General features: G+C 34.6%; 3 protein-coding genes across 5 annotated transcripts; 1 reads left to right on the top strand and 2 right to left on the bottom strand.

Annotated features, from left to right (window-relative positions):
* Nucleotides 1–1,285: 1,285 nt before the first annotated feature.
* On the bottom strand, nucleotides 1,286–3,376 carry LOC130950731 (glutamyl-tRNA(Gln) amidotransferase subunit C, chloroplastic/mitochondrial-like). Its single transcript, XM_057879292.1, has 5 exons — nucleotides 3,066–3,376; nucleotides 2,938–2,978; nucleotides 2,487–2,542; nucleotides 1,590–1,638; nucleotides 1,286–1,492 (listed from the first exon to the last, which is right to left on the bottom strand). Exons 1-5 carry the CDS (start codon nucleotides 3,285–3,287, stop codon nucleotides 1,417–1,419), a joined length of 444 nt encoding a protein of 147 aa, XP_057735275.1. The 5' UTR covers nucleotides 3,288–3,376; the 3' UTR covers nucleotides 1,286–1,416.
* Nucleotides 3,370–8,626, top strand: LOC130950730 (protein GET4). The gene is made up of 12 exons (XM_057879291.1): nucleotides 3,370–3,589; nucleotides 4,372–4,451; nucleotides 5,284–5,362; nucleotides 5,748–5,829; nucleotides 6,024–6,174; nucleotides 6,297–6,387; nucleotides 7,035–7,118; nucleotides 7,291–7,337; nucleotides 7,529–7,657; nucleotides 7,806–7,890; nucleotides 8,172–8,249; nucleotides 8,337–8,626. Exons 1-12 carry the CDS (start codon nucleotides 3,542–3,544, stop codon nucleotides 8,355–8,357), a joined length of 975 nt encoding a protein of 324 aa, XP_057735274.1. The 5' UTR covers nucleotides 3,370–3,541; the 3' UTR covers nucleotides 8,358–8,626.
* Nucleotides 8,627–8,927: 301 nt separating this feature from the next.
* Nucleotides 8,928–12,088, bottom strand: LOC130951929 (uncharacterized). 3 transcript variants are annotated; one of them, XM_057880679.1, is made up of 5 exons: nucleotides 11,810–12,088; nucleotides 11,345–11,395; nucleotides 10,161–10,431; nucleotides 9,361–9,703; nucleotides 8,929–9,205 (listed from the first exon to the last, which is right to left on the bottom strand). In XM_057880679.1, the coding sequence occupies exons 3-5, from the start codon at nucleotides 10,307–10,309 to the stop codon at nucleotides 9,140–9,142; spliced, it is 558 nt and encodes a 185-aa protein (XP_057736662.1). In that variant the 5' UTR covers nucleotides 10,310–10,431; nucleotides 11,345–11,395; nucleotides 11,810–12,088; the 3' UTR covers nucleotides 8,929–9,139. The 3 variants fall into 3 exon arrangements, with proteins under 3 accessions (XP_057736663.1, XP_057736662.1, XP_057736661.1); XM_057880680.1 differs by lacking the exon at nucleotides 11,345–11,395 and having other exon boundaries at nucleotides 8,928–9,205; nucleotides 10,161–10,337; XM_057880678.1 differs by lacking the exon at nucleotides 11,345–11,395 and having other exon boundaries at nucleotides 11,810–12,087.
* Between the last annotated feature and the right edge of the window lie 4,975 nt (nucleotides 12,089–17,063).

Below are 17,063 nucleotides of genomic sequence, written 5' to 3' on the forward strand. Positions count from 1 at the left end.
CTTAAATGAAGTTCAGTATCGTAACGGATTAATCCTTAACCTGCCAGACTAAAGTTTCATTGACGAACAAGTTGTAGCCCCGGCAGAGCTGCGGTAGCTTCCGATTCCCACACTACAGTGTGTGTGAACTGAATAGCATTCACTATTCTCCTTATTCCATGTAACCATATCTTCTGCTGCTTTGATGCTTGCGTTTATGATTGCTTGCACTACTGTGTGTGTGAATGTTAAGGTGATTAGCTCTTGATTCTAATTTTGATTTGGTAAGAGTAGTTCAGAAATTTAAATTGAGTGATTGTGTGAACCGTTGAGAATTTGAATTTCATTCGGTTGAATTTGTTTTATCCAATTGTTCTCTAAGATTTTAACTGAATGCCTCATTCCAATCATTGAAAAAATGCCTTTTTCCAAAACTTTTCTACTATCTAGAATATTTTTTTAACTCTAAGATAAATTATTACCTATTTCTATAAGTAGGAAGGTCAAAAATTTAAAATATTTGCATTGATAGACCTTGTAAAATAGAGAATGAGACCAAAAAATCAACCTCTATTCCTGTTTTTCTAATATAGCCAAGTTAAAGTTCTGAAATCCTTAAAATACAAACCACCTTAATTCTTTAGTCTACAAACAATCCACCAATTAATTCACGACATCTATCTCTGTGTTTTTTTGTCCCAGAAAAGTTATATTAGATGTTCTCTAAAAATATATTGGACAACTTAAAATAGCTTAATGTATAAATAGGCACTGCAATTAACACTGTTTTTATTAAAATTTTTCTGCCACAGTACTGTAATTTTTATAAAATCTTGTCTTTAACAGTGTAACCATGTTAAGTTGGAAAAATTAGGGAGAAGATGTGATGAACTGATAAAAGATTTTAGAGAACCAAATGCATCCCTTGATGGCTTCCGATTTGGTGGACTACCATTCTATGATTATGAAAAAGCATGCTTGGAGGCACAATGGGACTATAGAGTTAATGGATCTTACAACAAGAAGCTCCTACAAGCTATGGAGAAATTAAAGAGTAGTGGTGAGTTATCAAGAAATTTAGAAGATTGGCACATAGAACATATCTAGAATGTTTCTTTCTTTTTGGAGATTAAAAAATTGCAAACAAAACCTTGAACTTATGAAAACAATCAAATGCTCTAAAAAAAACATAGTTTAGTGTCTGCTGCTAGTTTTAGCATCAATTGCTATAACTCTTGCCTTCTGAGAACTAAGGACACATATGATTGTTTTATGAGAATGAGACTAATGGCAGGACACAAACTCATGATGACAAAAATGAATGTTATATAGATTAAGAGCTAGATCATTTTCCAATAAAAAGAACCCAGAAATGCAGAGTACAAAACCATAGTCTTGTTTCCTTCTATCAAATCAAGTAGTACCTTTACAAAGTTTTTAGTCCATACTTAAGACCCTTGGAACTTTAATATACGGTTCCTCATAGCTTGGAACAGCACCAATCATCGCATCCCTGTGAAGCACAGACCGAAAACCAACACATTTGAATCAACAGTTTTTCAACTATGTCCAATTGAAACATAATGATTAATGGATAACTTCATTTTCACCTGTGATCAAATGTTTCCGGAACATTCTCGCGCAAATTGTTTTCGGTCTCTGCAGATATCGTTAGAAAAAACAAGTTTAGGAATTACCAATTATGAAGGCAAGCCAATGATCAATCCTATTTCCATTCCTAGTTTGCTCTCGTGTAAAAGAACACATACCATGGAATGAAAAATTTATTGAGAACAGGAAAACACTCTTAAATGATTGAAAAGAAAAGGATGTATTATATGAACAGCATCAATCACTCCACCATGTAAAACTAGTTGAAAAAATTGGTTAAATGACATCAATAGCATCAAACTTGCATTTCCAACAAATGAATGTAAAGTAGTAACTGCACACATGATAAATAATAGGACGCAATAGCATTATTCGATACATGTAGCCGGCCTTATCTAGTTAGTGGGATAAAGTTTTGCTGCTATTGTCGTTTAATATTAAACAGTAACAATTTATGATGGAACCGGACAACTATTAGATATCCTTTTCATCATAAACTGTAAACATGCTTTTTACATTCTAAATTAAGTCGTATTTACTCTCAATGTCTTGAATTATTAAAAGGCAATCAATTTTATTTCATTTAGTAATTACTAGGATGTTTAAGAGAATCAATTAGGATAAACCATTTCTTAAGCTGCATTTTGTTTTGCAATCCGGGTGGACAAATGATCTTTGAATGCCAAATTCTTGTACTCGGTGGCAACACCTACTTTATCACTATCGGATTTTAATCCGGCATCCATTTAACACTCAAAACTTCTATTTTTCACCACTGGATTAGATTTGGTGTTCAAAAACACCATATTTTTTGGTGTGCAAATGTTGCAACTCATCAAAGTGATAAGCATGTGAACACTAGTAGCTGAAAAGTAATGATGAAGGATATTGAGAACCTGCTCTAATGGAGGGCTCAACACTTTGGAGATCAACATCTTGAAGCTGCCCAAACCTGCAACACAAACCAATCCATATAATCAAACCAAGCAAAATTCCTCTAAGATACAAAAATGTAAAGCTTCCAATATTTGCAACAGTTGCTCAATTCCTCCTTGGGTTTTAGCTATACCATAACTGAATGTTTTGTTCCACACTTTGATGTTTTCAAATAATTTAACACATAAGAAACATAGTTTAAAGAAAAGTAGCAAATTCTCTGGCTAAACCAATGAATTGTTGAACAACCAAATTTACAAACCCTCATAATTTGAATTCAAATGAGTTATATATAACAAAGATTAAGATATCAATCAAACTAAATTCAAATTCCAACATACTAAAACCTAAATTCTAACTGATGTTATCATTGCTTTATCAACAATAGTAAGATTCCGGAAACATACTTACCAGTCAATCACCTGTTGAATCTTTGGAGCAAATTCTTCAACCTGCAAATAACAAACTAATAAAAAAAATGCCAAACTCCAAAATAGTTAAACATAAAACACATGATACCACAAAGAAAGAAAACAAACCTCATCTGGGGTGAGAGAAATTTGAGCTGTTTTTGCCAAACGAGACACATCTGGTGGTTGGAGAGAGGAACATGTGCTCTTTGATGAGAAGCTCCTGAACTTCAACAACTTCTCCTTCTTGTTATGAATGCTAAAGCTTAACCTCGGAGACCTCAAAAAGCTACCACAAAACACAGCATATGAATATGAAGCTCCCTTCACCATAGCACCAACGCCACCCATCTTCCTCCAAAATTCTCTAACCTCGCTCTATCCTCAAAAGCTTCTCCAAAATTTTCATTTTAGTCCCTCGGGTAAAAGCCAAAATTACCCCTTTGGTCCTTATATAAATAGAAAATGTTTTTTATTTTCAAAAGGGCAACTTTTTTTTATTTTTCTCAATTTTTCTCTGGTTTCCATTTGGAAAAACCGAAAAGCTCTAATTTTTCTTGAGCTCCATCAAAAAGGGGATTGCAGGAAAGAGCATCATCGTTGCCATGTCGCGGCATAGATCCAGAAGATTAGAACTACCTCCGGCTCAAGAGGTACGATACCCATCAATCTTCTCTTTTCATTTTTGGGTCCAAACTGAACAAAAGTGAAAATCTCATCCTAGTAAGTTAGCCCTTTTCATGGTTTCATCTTGTGTAGTCTAAGTGGAACGAAAAGTTTTGTTTTTTTATAATTCTAATGCTTATTGATTTTATATTGGTTTTGTTTCTTTAACAACAAAAAGAGGAAACTTTTGTTGTAACGTTTTTTCTGCTGCAGTACCCGATGTTGCATTTGGCTGAAAAATCATGTTTTTGGATGATTTTGATTTGCTTGAATCACAAAGACATTGTTTTGATTTATTATTACTATTATTATGTTATTTTTTTTTTTATTTCTAGCGAGTATGCTTTTGTTGCTACTATATAAAAGGTTTAGATTAAAAGGGAAACAGATTCTGCATAGGATGAGTTACGTTTTACTCATTTACTTCACCTTTGAATCGTTCTCTGGTTTTCTTAAGCCCTTTTATCTTCTTAGTTACTGTTGAATCCTGTGTTTGCACCATGGAGCAGTAGCACTATTCTACAGTAGTGACAATTGCACACTCTTGACGTATTTTCATGCAAAACAATTGGATAAATAAATAATACTGTGGTCCCATTGTGACTTCTTCTTATTTGCATCTTTGGTTGTTCATATTACCTCACACAGTTTCTGCAAATGTCTCTGTTTTTTTAAGGGCTAGGTTTCTTATAAGCATTGTGTTGCATATGCTCTTCTTTTATTGTCATTTTTCTTTAAGGATTTTCCTATTTCTTATGCTGAAATGCAGAATATTGAAAAATTGGAGAAAGTTATAAATGAGGGCAACTGTTATGGAGCTCAACAAATGTACAAATCGATTAGTGCCAGGTTCATACAGTTTCTAACTTTTACTTATTAGTTATTACCACTAATTGTATTCAACTCTCTTTTAAACCACGAGTAATTAGTTTTGCAGTTGTTATTCTCTTTTGTTTTCAAGTGTATACTTTATAGCAGTAGCTCATAAAGCAATCAGATAGCCAGTTGCTTATTGGTGTAGCCGATAGCCTTGAATAGCTAATCCTTTGCAGCTTAATGGAAGGAAGATTTTAACATCAGTAGGAGGCAATTCAGCAGAGATAGAACCATAAATTACTCTCCTTTCAAGAACTGGATAATGTAGTTTCATGTGGTGAACGATTTTGCTATTTTTGGTGAATCATGAATTTGATATTAGAGTTTGGAATATATTCTTATATGCCACTTTAGACTTTAGGGAGGAGAAAAGAAGGTAATTTCTTAGGCAGTATACAACCTATGATGTTTTTGGTGCCGATAGGTGGATTGAGTTGCTGGAATTTTCATGGATCTATAGTCTTTTCCCTGTTATGTCCCTTGTGTAACATACTCTCTACAGTGCTTTGCTAGTCTTTTACTTGATGTTCTTCTTTCTTTTTTTCTTTTTTGCATTGTTATTGTTTCTTTTAGGATATAACTTCCCCTATGCTTATGTATTTTTATTCTCCAATAAAACCTGTTGTTCTTCTAATATGTGGAGTGTACTTTTCTTATATCGTCCAAATAGATATGTGCTTGTTTAAGTCATAAGAGGATAATTTTGAGAAGTTTCATTACTTTGGTCTCCAACTCTCCACTAACTAATACATGTGCATCAATTTTAAGTTGTTAACATTGATGAAGAAAAAATGTCTTGCTGCAGATATGTATCTGCTCAGAGGTATTCTGAAGCATTAGATATCCTACATTCAGGAGCTTGCCTTCAATTGACTCATGGGCAGGTTGTACATCTTCTATATCAATGCCTTTCTAGATATACTTTTATGACCTTTATTTAGGCATATAGGATAACTATTATCTAGTTTCCTTGCAAGTGTATCAGACAAGTAGATGTTGATTGTGCATGACTGTTTCCTTTGTTGTGATGTTTGTGAGAGACTCTATGAGCTCATTTTTTTGTTTTTTCATTTTTGGTGTGGGAAAGGGAAAATGGTTGATGGAGGATCATGAGTCCTTTTATTTAGATTGATTGCTCTATTTAATTTTCACATATTTTAAAATCAGGAATCAATTTTTAATTTTTATGATGAATTGTTCTTCAATGATTTTTACATTTGACAAACGACAAAGCCTAATGCTCCATTTCTCATTTTCTCTATATTTAAGGTTACATGCGGAGCAGAGCTTGCTTCAATGTATGTGGAGACCTTAGTGAAAGGGAAAATTCCTTATGATGAAAAAACACTTGGTGCGCTCTAACCTTGTCTTTTATCAGTGTTTTATTACTCTTTTGTGTCTACGTATGTTGAAACTTAAATAATTTTAAGGTCTCCCTTTGTCAGTGTAGAAAAGAAATATGCATACTTATTACTCTCTCTCTCTCTCTCTCTCAATATTTAACAATGAAATCTGCTACTTATTACTAATGAATCTCAATGATAGATCTTGTCAAGAAAATCTATCAGGCGTTTCCTCGGGTTCCACTGCCACAACACTTGTGGGATGTTGATGATGTGCAGCAGCTTTCTGAAGACATCGGAACGGCAAAGGCACGTGTTGAAGGCTGTTCCTCATTCTTAAAAGCTGCTATCAGGTGAGACTTCACAAAATAGAAATATCCAGCATATGTGCTGTTTAAGTTTATCCCATATATAAAATCACATGTTCCTTCTGAATAATATTTCTGGCTTGGTTGGTATTGTATTCACTATTCAGATGGTCAGCCGAATATGGAGCAGATAGTAATGGATCTCCTGAACTGCACATTATGCTAGCCGAATACATATATTCCGAAAGTCCTGAGGCGGTATGTTTCAAAATGGTGCTTCAAGTGCTTGTTCATTGTCACTCCTCTTAAATCTAATGACCATACCTGTGTCTCTAGAGTTTGTTTCAAGCCCCTTTTGCTTTGGCAACATGTGTTTGAATTTTGTCTTGTGCATGATTTTCGGTGGGGGGAAACTCATGTCAGTGGAGATATGTAAAAGTTCTTCTAGTTTGAATATTTAAAAAATTGACGTAACACAAATAAACATTGATGATTTGGGCTGATTTGTTTTACTGTCCGTCATAGAAATTTGGCAGATGTTAAAATTAAAAAAGAAATTAGGTGTAAGATGAGAGGAGGAAATATAAACTTCACCACTGTACTCTCAGTTTGTTTGAAGGAAGTATTTTTGGAACACAGTTTAGATAATAATGTAAATGCCGATTGCATAGCAGATAAAGCGGTGGATAATGTCTGAAAAGTAAGAAATGGTGGCTCGTTTTTAATTGGGTTTTGAAATAAAATATAATTTACGGTTCTGGGGTTTAGATAGAATTTCTTTTCTGGAAGAGGGAAGCAGCTCCATTTTTATTCTTCTTTGGAGCTGATAGATCTATGAATTTGCATTCTGCTGTGGAAAGCTTCACTTACACTTGAATGAATATCAATACACCTTTTAAATGCAGGATATAGGTAAAGTAACATATCATTTTACGAGAGGAAATGATCCAAAGAAGTTTGCTTCTACTCTGGTGAACTTTCTGGGCAAGGTACACACTTCCATGCCTTTTTTATTTTTCTCCTTGCTAGGAGCTTCACAAATTCTGTTGAGACATGCAAACTTGCAAGCAATTTTGAACTTATCCTTTCTGAAAAAATTAAACATTCTTGGCATAAGCTTAGGAGGAAGGTTAAACTGATATGCTTTCCATAATATTATAGTGCTATCCTGGTGAAGATGATCTGGCGATTGCTCGAGCGGTTTTAAGGTAAAGGCACTAAGAAATTAATTCTCACTTAGGATTCCTTGCCTACATGATCATTTTTCTCTTTCCCTTATGATACTTATACAACGTTTGCTCTTTGCATTGCAATTCTAGTCCGTAGATATTTTTTTCCCCTTTTCTTTTTATGATTATTTATTTATTTATTTTTTCTGTGGTTTCCTAATGCATGACAGGTATTTGTGTCAAGGTAATTTGAGAGATGCCAACCTACTAGTTGAAGAGGTAAAGACACAAATTGAATCCACCGAGATTGAGTTCCCAAAGTCAGAGTTAATGCAGTTCATCACTTATCTTTTGCAAACGTAAGCTGCCTGTGATCCTTCATTGATTCATTGAGCAATTTGTGTTCTATGTTTAGAAATAATGAAGCATACTTTCTATTGTAGTGTTTCATTGGACATGCTACATGTGAACTTTTCTGAATTTTCGTAACTTTCTAATTTGGTGTAGGATGGAGAGAGATGCTTTGCCTCTTTTTAATATGTTGAGAGTAAATTATAAGTCAAGTATTGACAGGGAACCTGCATTCCATGAGGTCAGCTAACTCACGATACCAAGCCATTTTTAGTTTTATCATCTTTTGTTGTTGGCTAACTTGCATGATCCTCAAACACATTTAATATGTGTTCTATGAGTATGTGCAACCAGTGATTCTTACTTTTTTTTAATATAATGTTGATATTGTAAATAAAAGTGAGCGGTTGCGAATGATTTTGGATCACACATCCAATACACTCGAACTCGATACTTATTGATCGTTTTTGTCTTGGCACGATGCTAAAATGCTGCAATTGACATGCAAAAATTGTGATTTAGATGCTAGATGACATTGCAGAGAAGTTTTTTGGAGTACAGAGAAGGAATCCCATGGGGATGTTTGGAGATATATTCAAGGTGAGAGACACTACTCACCGTATATTTTAGTATAAATATCCTCTGAAATGAATTATAAAGTTCCATCTTAATTTCTTTCTTTTGCAGTTGATGGGGTCTGCTGAATGAGTTAGTCATTGTTGAAACACTGCCAGATAGGACAGCAACTTCTATTGAAAATTCTGATAATTATAGCACCTTTATTTTCATTCTTTTTTAGGATAGAGCAATCTGTCTCAGTAAACAAAAGCTGTGTGATCTCTTGATATAGTTTATTTTTGGTGAATTTATTGTGATTTATAAATGCTAGATTCACAAATTTGCATAGTACTCATTTCAAGAGTTATTTGCTGTAAAACTTCTACAGTGGAGATTGATTGCTTTTTATTAGTCTTTCATTTCCGTGTCACAGCAACAATTTTCTTCTCATAGCAACGTATTATGGCATTCTACATCAGATTATGTGCTCTGGAAATAAATCAAAGTAGAACAACTCTTTCCAATATTCATCTTGCAATAAACTAAGGCTTTTATTTGGTCACTTTTTCAAAACTACTGTTATTCACATATTTTGAGAAAGTTTATCTTGATACTAAAACAAAATTGTATCCTTCAATATATTATATATCTGATGACTATTATGAATTTTATGAATGACCCATTTCTAAATTCTATCATAATCAGGGATTCTTTTTCACCATAGACAAGCTCAGTTCTTATTGACGGCAAATCAGAATATACTCTTATTTAAATAGTCAACAACCTCATAGGAAAGCATTTACTCATGTAAAATGGAAGCACAATACTAAAATTTCATAAATTGTACTACAGCATCATGAGTGGTATTATACTCTTATTACATTATACACAGTATACATAATCAGTTGAAATGCTTTGAGGAAGCTATGATATTAATCATCGATCAAAAAGACCACTCCATTATCTTTCTTGAAGCTGTGTGTGGTATGATCAATCACCTGTACATAGAATTAAGTCACATGAAAAATCTACCTTATGCATGAACAAAAAGATAAAATAAAACAATCAAACTTGGCTTCATTTCCCTCTAAATCTTGTGGCTAATCTCAAGCAGAAGTGAAGTCTCAGTTTTAGTGGAAATCCAAAAACTTACATTTGTATTGCTCAATTCCAGATTGTAGAAGTCCATTGCATCTTCTTTAAATATAGGGCCAGCATGCCATGTCCCGCGATTAAGCTTAAGAAATTTGGAGCCAGAAACCTTGAAGATTTGGACATCATCAATGGCAGGAGGCACGTACGAATGGCCACATCGTGATTGCACAATCTTCTTTCCAGCGTTATCCTTGATGTCATCTGATTCAACAATGGATGGCTTAGCAACTCCAAGATACCAAGCATGGCCACCAATAGAACCAAGGCATTGTGTCACACTTGCATGATGTGTAATATTCGAAAACTTCAGCGGACGATTTTCGATATGCATGATGTAAAACCTGTTATATACCAAGTCATTTCAAGAAGTTGGAGCATAGGTTGGAGCTCAAAATCACCCTAAAATTAAGGAATCTAATCACTATCTCAACTGAACTTAACTAAACTAAACTAGTGGACAAACACTATGGATAGCAATGCAGAATCAGAAGTAAGAATTCATGCTTATGTATTCACATATTGCCAATATAACACAAATTGGGAACAGAGATTTGTACAAAACACCTCTCATTGATTAATCAAATACAAGTTAACTAATCTATAGTTGAATAAAACCTCTAATAATACTCATTATCCAAGATTTGCACTTTATATATAGCTAATTAGGCAGACAGAAAAAGATCCAACCAGAATAAACAAGGAGCAAAAGGGTGTATCAAAAGGGAATTAGAATACTTGTGAACTGATAAAAATTGAAGCTTGATTAGAGAGTAAAAAATTGGTGATGGTAAAGGGAACCTGGGAATCCCTTTGGAAAGCTCCAACTGAGCGTCATGGGGGCCGAACTCGTCGCCGTCCGGCGAAGCCTCGATGACCTGACCGTAGTCTTCGAAGGTCGACGGAGTTGCTTCGATTGGCTTCAGCGTCACCACCTTCGTCTCCTCCATAGGAACTTCTGGTTTTCTTTTGCTTTGTCTGCTTTTTTTAATATTTTAGCAAGGTTCTGAGAACCGGACCGGTCATCGAACCGCTCTAATCACTGATTTACTGGTTTACTGTTTCAACCAGTCTAACCGGTGGTTCAACCGGAAAAACCATTTTAGAATAAAATAATATATAAATTATAATTAAACACCCTAGAATATAATTATAGTCTAATATAAATATTAAAAGATCCAAAGTACATCAGCAACCCTAAAACAACACCACCAGTATATTATTGAACAGCAACAATGAAACAGCAACACATTATAAAACACTAAAACAGCAACACCAGTACATTATCAAAACACTAAAACAGCAACACCAGTACATTAGCAACATCATTCAGCAAGGCAGTGATGACACTAAACTAAACACTAGAAACAGCAAAATCAGTACATTAAAGTACTACTAAACAGATACGGTAAGCAATAATAATAATAATAATAATAGCAGAAAGAAATTGCTTAGGTTGTAAATACTAAATATACAAATCTAAAAGCTAAGCCTTATATCAAATGTATGGCTCTGGTTTTTCTCAAGTTGCCATGTACGTTAAATAAATGGTCCACACATATGCACAGGAACTATTCAGCTGCAGCAATTGTAAAAGCAGCAATGGTAAACCATTAGCAGATCAGCAAAAAAAATAGTGACTGAATTGAAGCTATATATCAATTAAAAACCCTAGAAAAGCAAATGAAACATAGAAGTTATTAACAAATGCAACTTCATCCGTGTTTATGAATCTGTAAATGGACTGGAGCAAATTTAAAAGTAACAAAATCAAAATAGGAGGATTGGTAGGCAAGTTATTAATCACAAATGCATTGTTAGCAGCAATTGCTTCTTGATTATTACATTATGAAACAGCAACAAGGAATCCCTAATCACACTAAACCTGAAATTTCAACAGCAGCAAGTAATCCCTAGTCACACTATACCTGAAATTTCAACAAACATTACAAAACAGCAACAACTAATCCCTAGTCACACTGAACCTGAAATTTCAACAGCAGCAAGTACAGCAACAAGTGATAATCACATTGAACCTGAAATTTCAATAGCAGCAAGTAATCCTTAATCACACATTCACACTAAACCTGAAATTTCAACGATCATTAAAACACAGCAACAAGTAATCCCTAGTCACACTGAACTTAAAATTTCAACAGCAGCAAGTAATCCCTAATCACACTAACCTGAAATTTCAACAAACATTACAAAACAGCAACAAGTAATCCCTAACCCCTAAAAAAAATTTCAACAATTATTTGATTTTCAATTTTAGCAGCAACAAGAAAATTTCAGCAAAAATTTCAGGAAGTAAAGAAAGAGCAGCAGCACAAAATCAGCAAAAATGAGCAATTTCACAATTTCACATTAAAAATCAGCAAACAGAGGCTCTGGGGAGAGAAGACTGAGACACGAACAAGAACTGAAGAAGTGAAAGCAGTGACACTAACCTTCGACGGAGACACGGACGGCGACCGGGGAGACGACGGCGAGCGACGACACGGCGAGCTTCTCCAAGCCAATAAACAGAGAAGCCAGGGAGGACGGACGGAGGACGCTGAGCTACAAGAGAGGGCTTGGCCACGGACGACGCCGACAGCACGGACGCGGCAGCACTGCGGCAGAAATGTTGCAGGGAGAACCTAGGGTTTTGGTTTGGGGATTTAACTTTGCTTCAGAGTAGAGTGATCCACGATTTGGTAGGGGGGTTGTTGGGGGAAGGGGTGAGGGTGTAAACTGTAAACGCATTGACGCAACATTGGGTTTTTTTTTTTCCTCAAAAAAATCAAAACAGCGTCGTTTATCAAGAACCGGCGGGTTATCGGTCCGGTCTAACCAACCGATTACTGACCGGTTCGACAGTTTGATGGCGATTTTTCAAGAGACAGTTATTAGAGGCGGACCGGATTTTTTTACTGTCGGTTTCCAGTTGGACCGGTTCAACCAGCCGGTCCAGTCCAATTTTTAGAACATTGTATTTTAGAGGATAAAATAGAAAATTTTTATATACCATAGTTTTTTGATAGAATATTAGTTCTAAACAAATTTTAAACTTCTATTTATGAGATTTAAAATGGATCTTTAAATTTGAGGACAGATTCAATTTGGCCTCTGAAATTTCAATTGATTTAATTTGAACCTTAATTTTTAATAAGTGACTCACGTTAGCTCTTCTGTTAATCTCCATTAACAACACGGTACCTGAAATGTTAAGTGACACGTGGATCCATTATGTGGCCTGATAAAACTTTGCTGACATAGAAAAAAAATTTTAGATTTAACTAGCCCCTTTTGATGAACATAAAACTCTAACAAGTGTCAAATTTTCAAATTGATATTGTTTTTTAGATGTTAGAGAAGATGATGAAGTGATGAAGAGTACTCGCCAAAGTTCCGGAAGCTGCAACAGGCCTCATTCACATGGAAGTTTGGAAAAGAATTCAAATTGAGTTAGAGTTGGAAAGGTTCCACACTGGTATGGCTATAGGATGCGTCCTGTTTTTCACTTATCTGGAACAGAAGCAAATCCAGAGAAACCATTTTTTAGATGTCCAAACTATAATATAAGTTCTTGAATGGCTTCCTTCTTGAATTTTCATCTTCTTTTTATAATACATGCATAATTTATTTTGTGGTTCTTGTTGTGACAGACTTTTGGAAATAAATGGTATGAACTTTTTCTGTAGACAAATGGTAAGGAAGAAGAAGACATGATTCGGAGACATGAAAATGAAAATAGCATTAAGTATTGGAAGATGAATGTGGATTGGAGGATTAGTGTAATAGACACTGAAATAGAATTTTAAAAGTATGGAATAGTATTTTGAGCTTTTCTCTTATTTTATTTGTAGTTGTAGTCATTGGCTATGACTTGAGTGTAGGAAAGTGATGAATGAAATTGAATTAATGTCATTACAATTATATTTTTTTCAATATAAATCTGTTTTATAAATTGTAAGTTGTGATTAAACCTGCAAATTTAGTGAGGATATTACAAATATATACGATTCTATAAATTGGAAGTTGTGACTAAACCTATAAAAGTAAAATGGTAAGGATAAACAAGAGACTGATCAAGTATATTATAAATTTGCAAATAATATTAATGAACTAACTTGTCATATATATACTAAATCTCTGAATTGCAAAATATATAATAATAAACCTTTAAATTTGATTTTATAGGTCAATTATAGTCATGACAATGACCATTGTAACACATGATAAACCAAGAATGATGTCTAGAGTATCATAATTACAAACACAAACAAAAGGACTATTTAAAAGGTTCCAAAATAAAGTCTTGTACAAGACATGACAAAAGACATAAACAACCATTGACATAAACTTCAGCCACAAAATAGGCACAAAATAACCTCAAAACACAACTTCAGATTACATTTATCAATTCATCCACAAAAGACAATATAATTTATCTCTATTTCTTTCTTGGTGTCCGAAGTGGAGACAAATTTCAAAAATTTTGTCAACTTTAACACTGTCCCATAACTAACTCCTTGCGTTGGGTCTACACCTGGAGTTGCTCTTCCTTTATGCAGCAGCTTATCTAGCCTTGTGAGTGGAGGTGGAGGTGGAGGCACCTACATATAATTGAAAGTATTTGATAGTTTAAGAATAAACACATGATATTTTCACAATGTAATTAATTAATGTGTTATATAATGTTACTTGTTCTATAATTTCTAGCGGTGAAACAGTGAGTTGGGTGATGTCAATCTTTGAAGCCTGTGAAGCATCCACAGTTTGTATACCAGCAGTTGCCGCAGCATCATTTGGTGCATTTGTGTTAGCTCCATCTTAGGATTTGGATTTAGCTACAACAGTTGCTGCTGCAGTAGCAAGAGCATAGGCAATATCATCAATTTTTTTATGAGCACAACTTATTTTTGTTTGTCCTTTAGCACCACAATAGGTACAAGTGAATTCTTTGCCGACCTTTTTTAACTTTGTTGTAATTTTAGACTTCTTACTGCTCGAAGGCTCCTCATCAACTCCTTTCTCCTTTTCTTCTTAAAGTTTTCTGACCTTCTCCTTTGGGTTTAGGTTTGATGTTAGTGGTGGTGGAATTGGTTGAGGTGAGCTTGGGTTTAGATAAGTTGTGCTTGGCTGGTGGATTAGGTTGGGCTTGGGTTAGTGATTCAAGTTGGACCTGAGCTGGTGGATCTCTTTGGGCTTGGACTAGTGCTTCGAGTTGGGCCTGGATTGCTGGTTCTTCATTGGACTTCATAGCTGAGACATCATTTGGGCTTCCTATTGGATTTGGTGTGGTGATAGGTGTATCCTTGTCTTCTTCAGGAGCAATGGGAGTAAACTCTATTAACTCAGGTACTTCATCATTATGAGGTTGAAAAACTCTATACTCAAAATATAAGTGGACTCTTCCTTGATTCATTTTTGTAAAATAGTACATCTCTAACAATTTCTTGTCATGTGAAAGTGCTCTCAGTTCACTCTTTAAAGGTCTACTAAGAATAAGCCATCAACATTCAATAATGTCAAATGTCAGTATAACCAAACTCTTTGTAGTAATCCCTTAGTAAAAATACATCCAATCCATCTTCATCCAGTCCAGTTAATTCATCCGTGTTGTCCCTTTCATAAACTAAACTTCCATCATTATTTGTAACAAAGTTGCCTCCGTAATGATAAACAATGGTTATCATTGTTGTCAAACTCTCGAGTTAACTCGTAAACTCGTACGAGTTTACGAGTTTAGGTAGTGGAATCGAGTTAACTCGGAGACAAACTCATTTTTGGGTAGACTCGGACAAACTCGCATAAACTCGGTCAAACTCGCGAGTTTACGGGCGAGTCAGCGAGTTTGCTTTGTTTGGCCTTTTTCGCAAAAATGGAGCTGTTTTGGGCCAAAAAAAGAGAAAAAAAAAAAGGGAGCAACGTATGAACGTAACCCTAAACAGCTAAATCCCTCACATTTCTCGCCGCACTCACTCAGTCACTCTCTTTTCTAAGCCCTCTTCGCGTTTCGTCTGTCCCTCGCCGCCGTTCGCCATTTGCCGTTCCCCAAATAGCTCGTCACTACATCTCTCTTTCCGCTGTTCTCTCATTCTCACTCTCTCATTCTGCTCTCTATTGACTCTATTATGCATCGAAGCTCGTGAACTCGTGGAGCATCTGTCGTCGCCACGCCACTGTCATTCGTCACATCCTCTTTCGGTCGTCGCGTCCTCTGCCGGTTCGTCGTGTCCTCTGCCGGTTAGTCGTGTACTCTGTCGCCATTCGTTCTTGTCTGCTTGCACAGCACAACAATGCCTGGTTCTTCAACTGAGCCTACTCCATTCAGCTATTCAGATTCAGGTATATTTAAAAAAAAGTTTGAATTGCTACATGTTGTAGTTGTTACTTGTTAGTGTTAGTTTAGTCTATTCTTAATTGCTACTTCTTGTAATTTGTAGTTGTTACTTGTTAGTGTTAGTTAATTGTTACTTGTTGCTGAATCTGAATGTTTGAAACTCTGAAATCTCAAATCTAAATTTACCAACTTTGATAGTGGATAACTTTGCAACTGTTAGTGGATAACTATATAATAACTGAAGAATTTGAATGTGTGTTCTAGAGTACTTGTTATAATTGTAGTATTATGTTAATTTATTATGTTTTTTTATGTTGAAATTGTTGAGTTTTAATGCCTATATTTGAGTAAACATATATCTTATACACGATATATATATATATATATTGTAAAAAAATTATAACAGGTAAACTCATACGAGTCTACGAGTCGAGTCTAGGTCAGTTCCACGAGTTTACCTAGACTCGCGAGTTTGACAACCTTGATGGTTATCAAATCACCCATCTACAAATATAATTCAAACAATTAACAACTTAACTTCAATATCCAAGGCTTTTTATATCATGCATCAGCTGACTCTACATTAACATTGTTGGGAATAAGTAGTATGACCACAATCCAATCAATCACGTGTCAAATATTTTGTTATTGTTATTATATTAAAATGTTAATATAATAAGGTCCTTGATTAAATTTAGAGATTTATCATTGTGATAGTGATCATAATATTGAGAGATAAATCTTTTATAATTTAATCTAAATTGTTCTTGGTCATAGGATTATTAAAAAGGATATTAATAATCCAGAAAGATCAATATATATATAATGGTCTTCATTGGATGAAGAGTAATAGATCTCATTTATTAAATTATATATATAGATGGTGCATATAGGGATATGACCATTGAACTGGCTCACTCTGAGAATTCCTAATGGTTATAATTACCGCATATTTGTCAATAGGATATTCTCAAGATGAACATAGTAATAGAGTTTCCTTTGACCTGCGACTGTCATAGTAATTAACAATGTATTTATTATACTTTGATTCCGGACACCTAATACCCTAGGGTGCTAGTTGAATGGATATTGGGTATGATTTAAATGCTTGTAGAATTAATGATTAGTCAATAAGGAATCCGTCAATTCTCGGTAAAGAGTTTGAACTCTATGATTATAATGAATGAGATGAATAAAACCTTGGCCAAGGAGATTGAATGAATAAAGAAACGAGTTTCTTAAGTCATTCACAGTTCATTATAATAATGGTAACAAGTTAGAGTTTGACAATTAAAGCATACTCTAAGGGTTAACCAAGAGCTGGAAAGATGGAAGGAATTATACTTTGTTCTTCTGAGGTTCTTAGTAAAAAT

The sequence above is a fragment of the Arachis stenosperma genome, chromosome 9 (genome assembly GCF_014773155.1).
Source record: "Arachis stenosperma cultivar V10309 chromosome 9, arast.V10309.gnm1.PFL2, whole genome shotgun sequence".
Classification (NCBI taxonomy): domain Eukaryota; kingdom Viridiplantae; phylum Streptophyta; class Magnoliopsida; order Fabales; family Fabaceae; genus Arachis; species Arachis stenosperma.

Coding starts and splice junctions, on each gene's coding strand:
- LOC130950730 (XM_057879291.1), top strand. CDS start 3,542: ATGTCGCGGCATAGATCCAGAAGATTAGAACTACCTCCGGCTCAAGAG. Junction 3,590..4,371: donor AACTACCTCCGGCTCAAGAG/GTACGATACCCA, acceptor GCTGAAATGCAG/AATATTGAAAAATTGGAGAA. Junction 6,175..6,296: donor TTCTTAAAAGCTGCTATCAG/GTGAGACTTCAC, acceptor TTCACTATTCAG/ATGGTCAGCCGAATATGGAG.
- LOC130951929 (XM_057880680.1), bottom strand. CDS start 10,309: ATGGAGGAGACGAAGGTGGTGACGCTGAAGCCAATCGAAGCAACTCCG. Junction 9,704..10,160: donor CTTTCCAAAGGGATTCCCAG/GTTCCCTTTACC, acceptor GGTATATAACAG/GTTTTACATCATGCATATCG. Junction 9,206..9,360: donor TGGAATTGAGCAATACAAAT/GTAAGTTTTTGG, acceptor TTCTATGTACAG/GTGATTGATCATACCACACA.
- LOC130950731 (XM_057879292.1), bottom strand. CDS start 3,287: ATGGGTGGCGTTGGTGCTATGGTGAAGGGAGCTTCATATTCATATGCT. Junction 2,979..3,065: donor TTTCTCTCACCCCAGATGAG/GTTTGTTTTCTT, acceptor TGTTATTTGCAG/GTTGAAGAATTTGCTCCAAA. Junction 2,543..2,937: donor ATTCAACAGGTGATTGACTG/GTAAGTATGTTT, acceptor TTTGTGTTGCAG/GTTTGGGCAGCTTCAAGATG.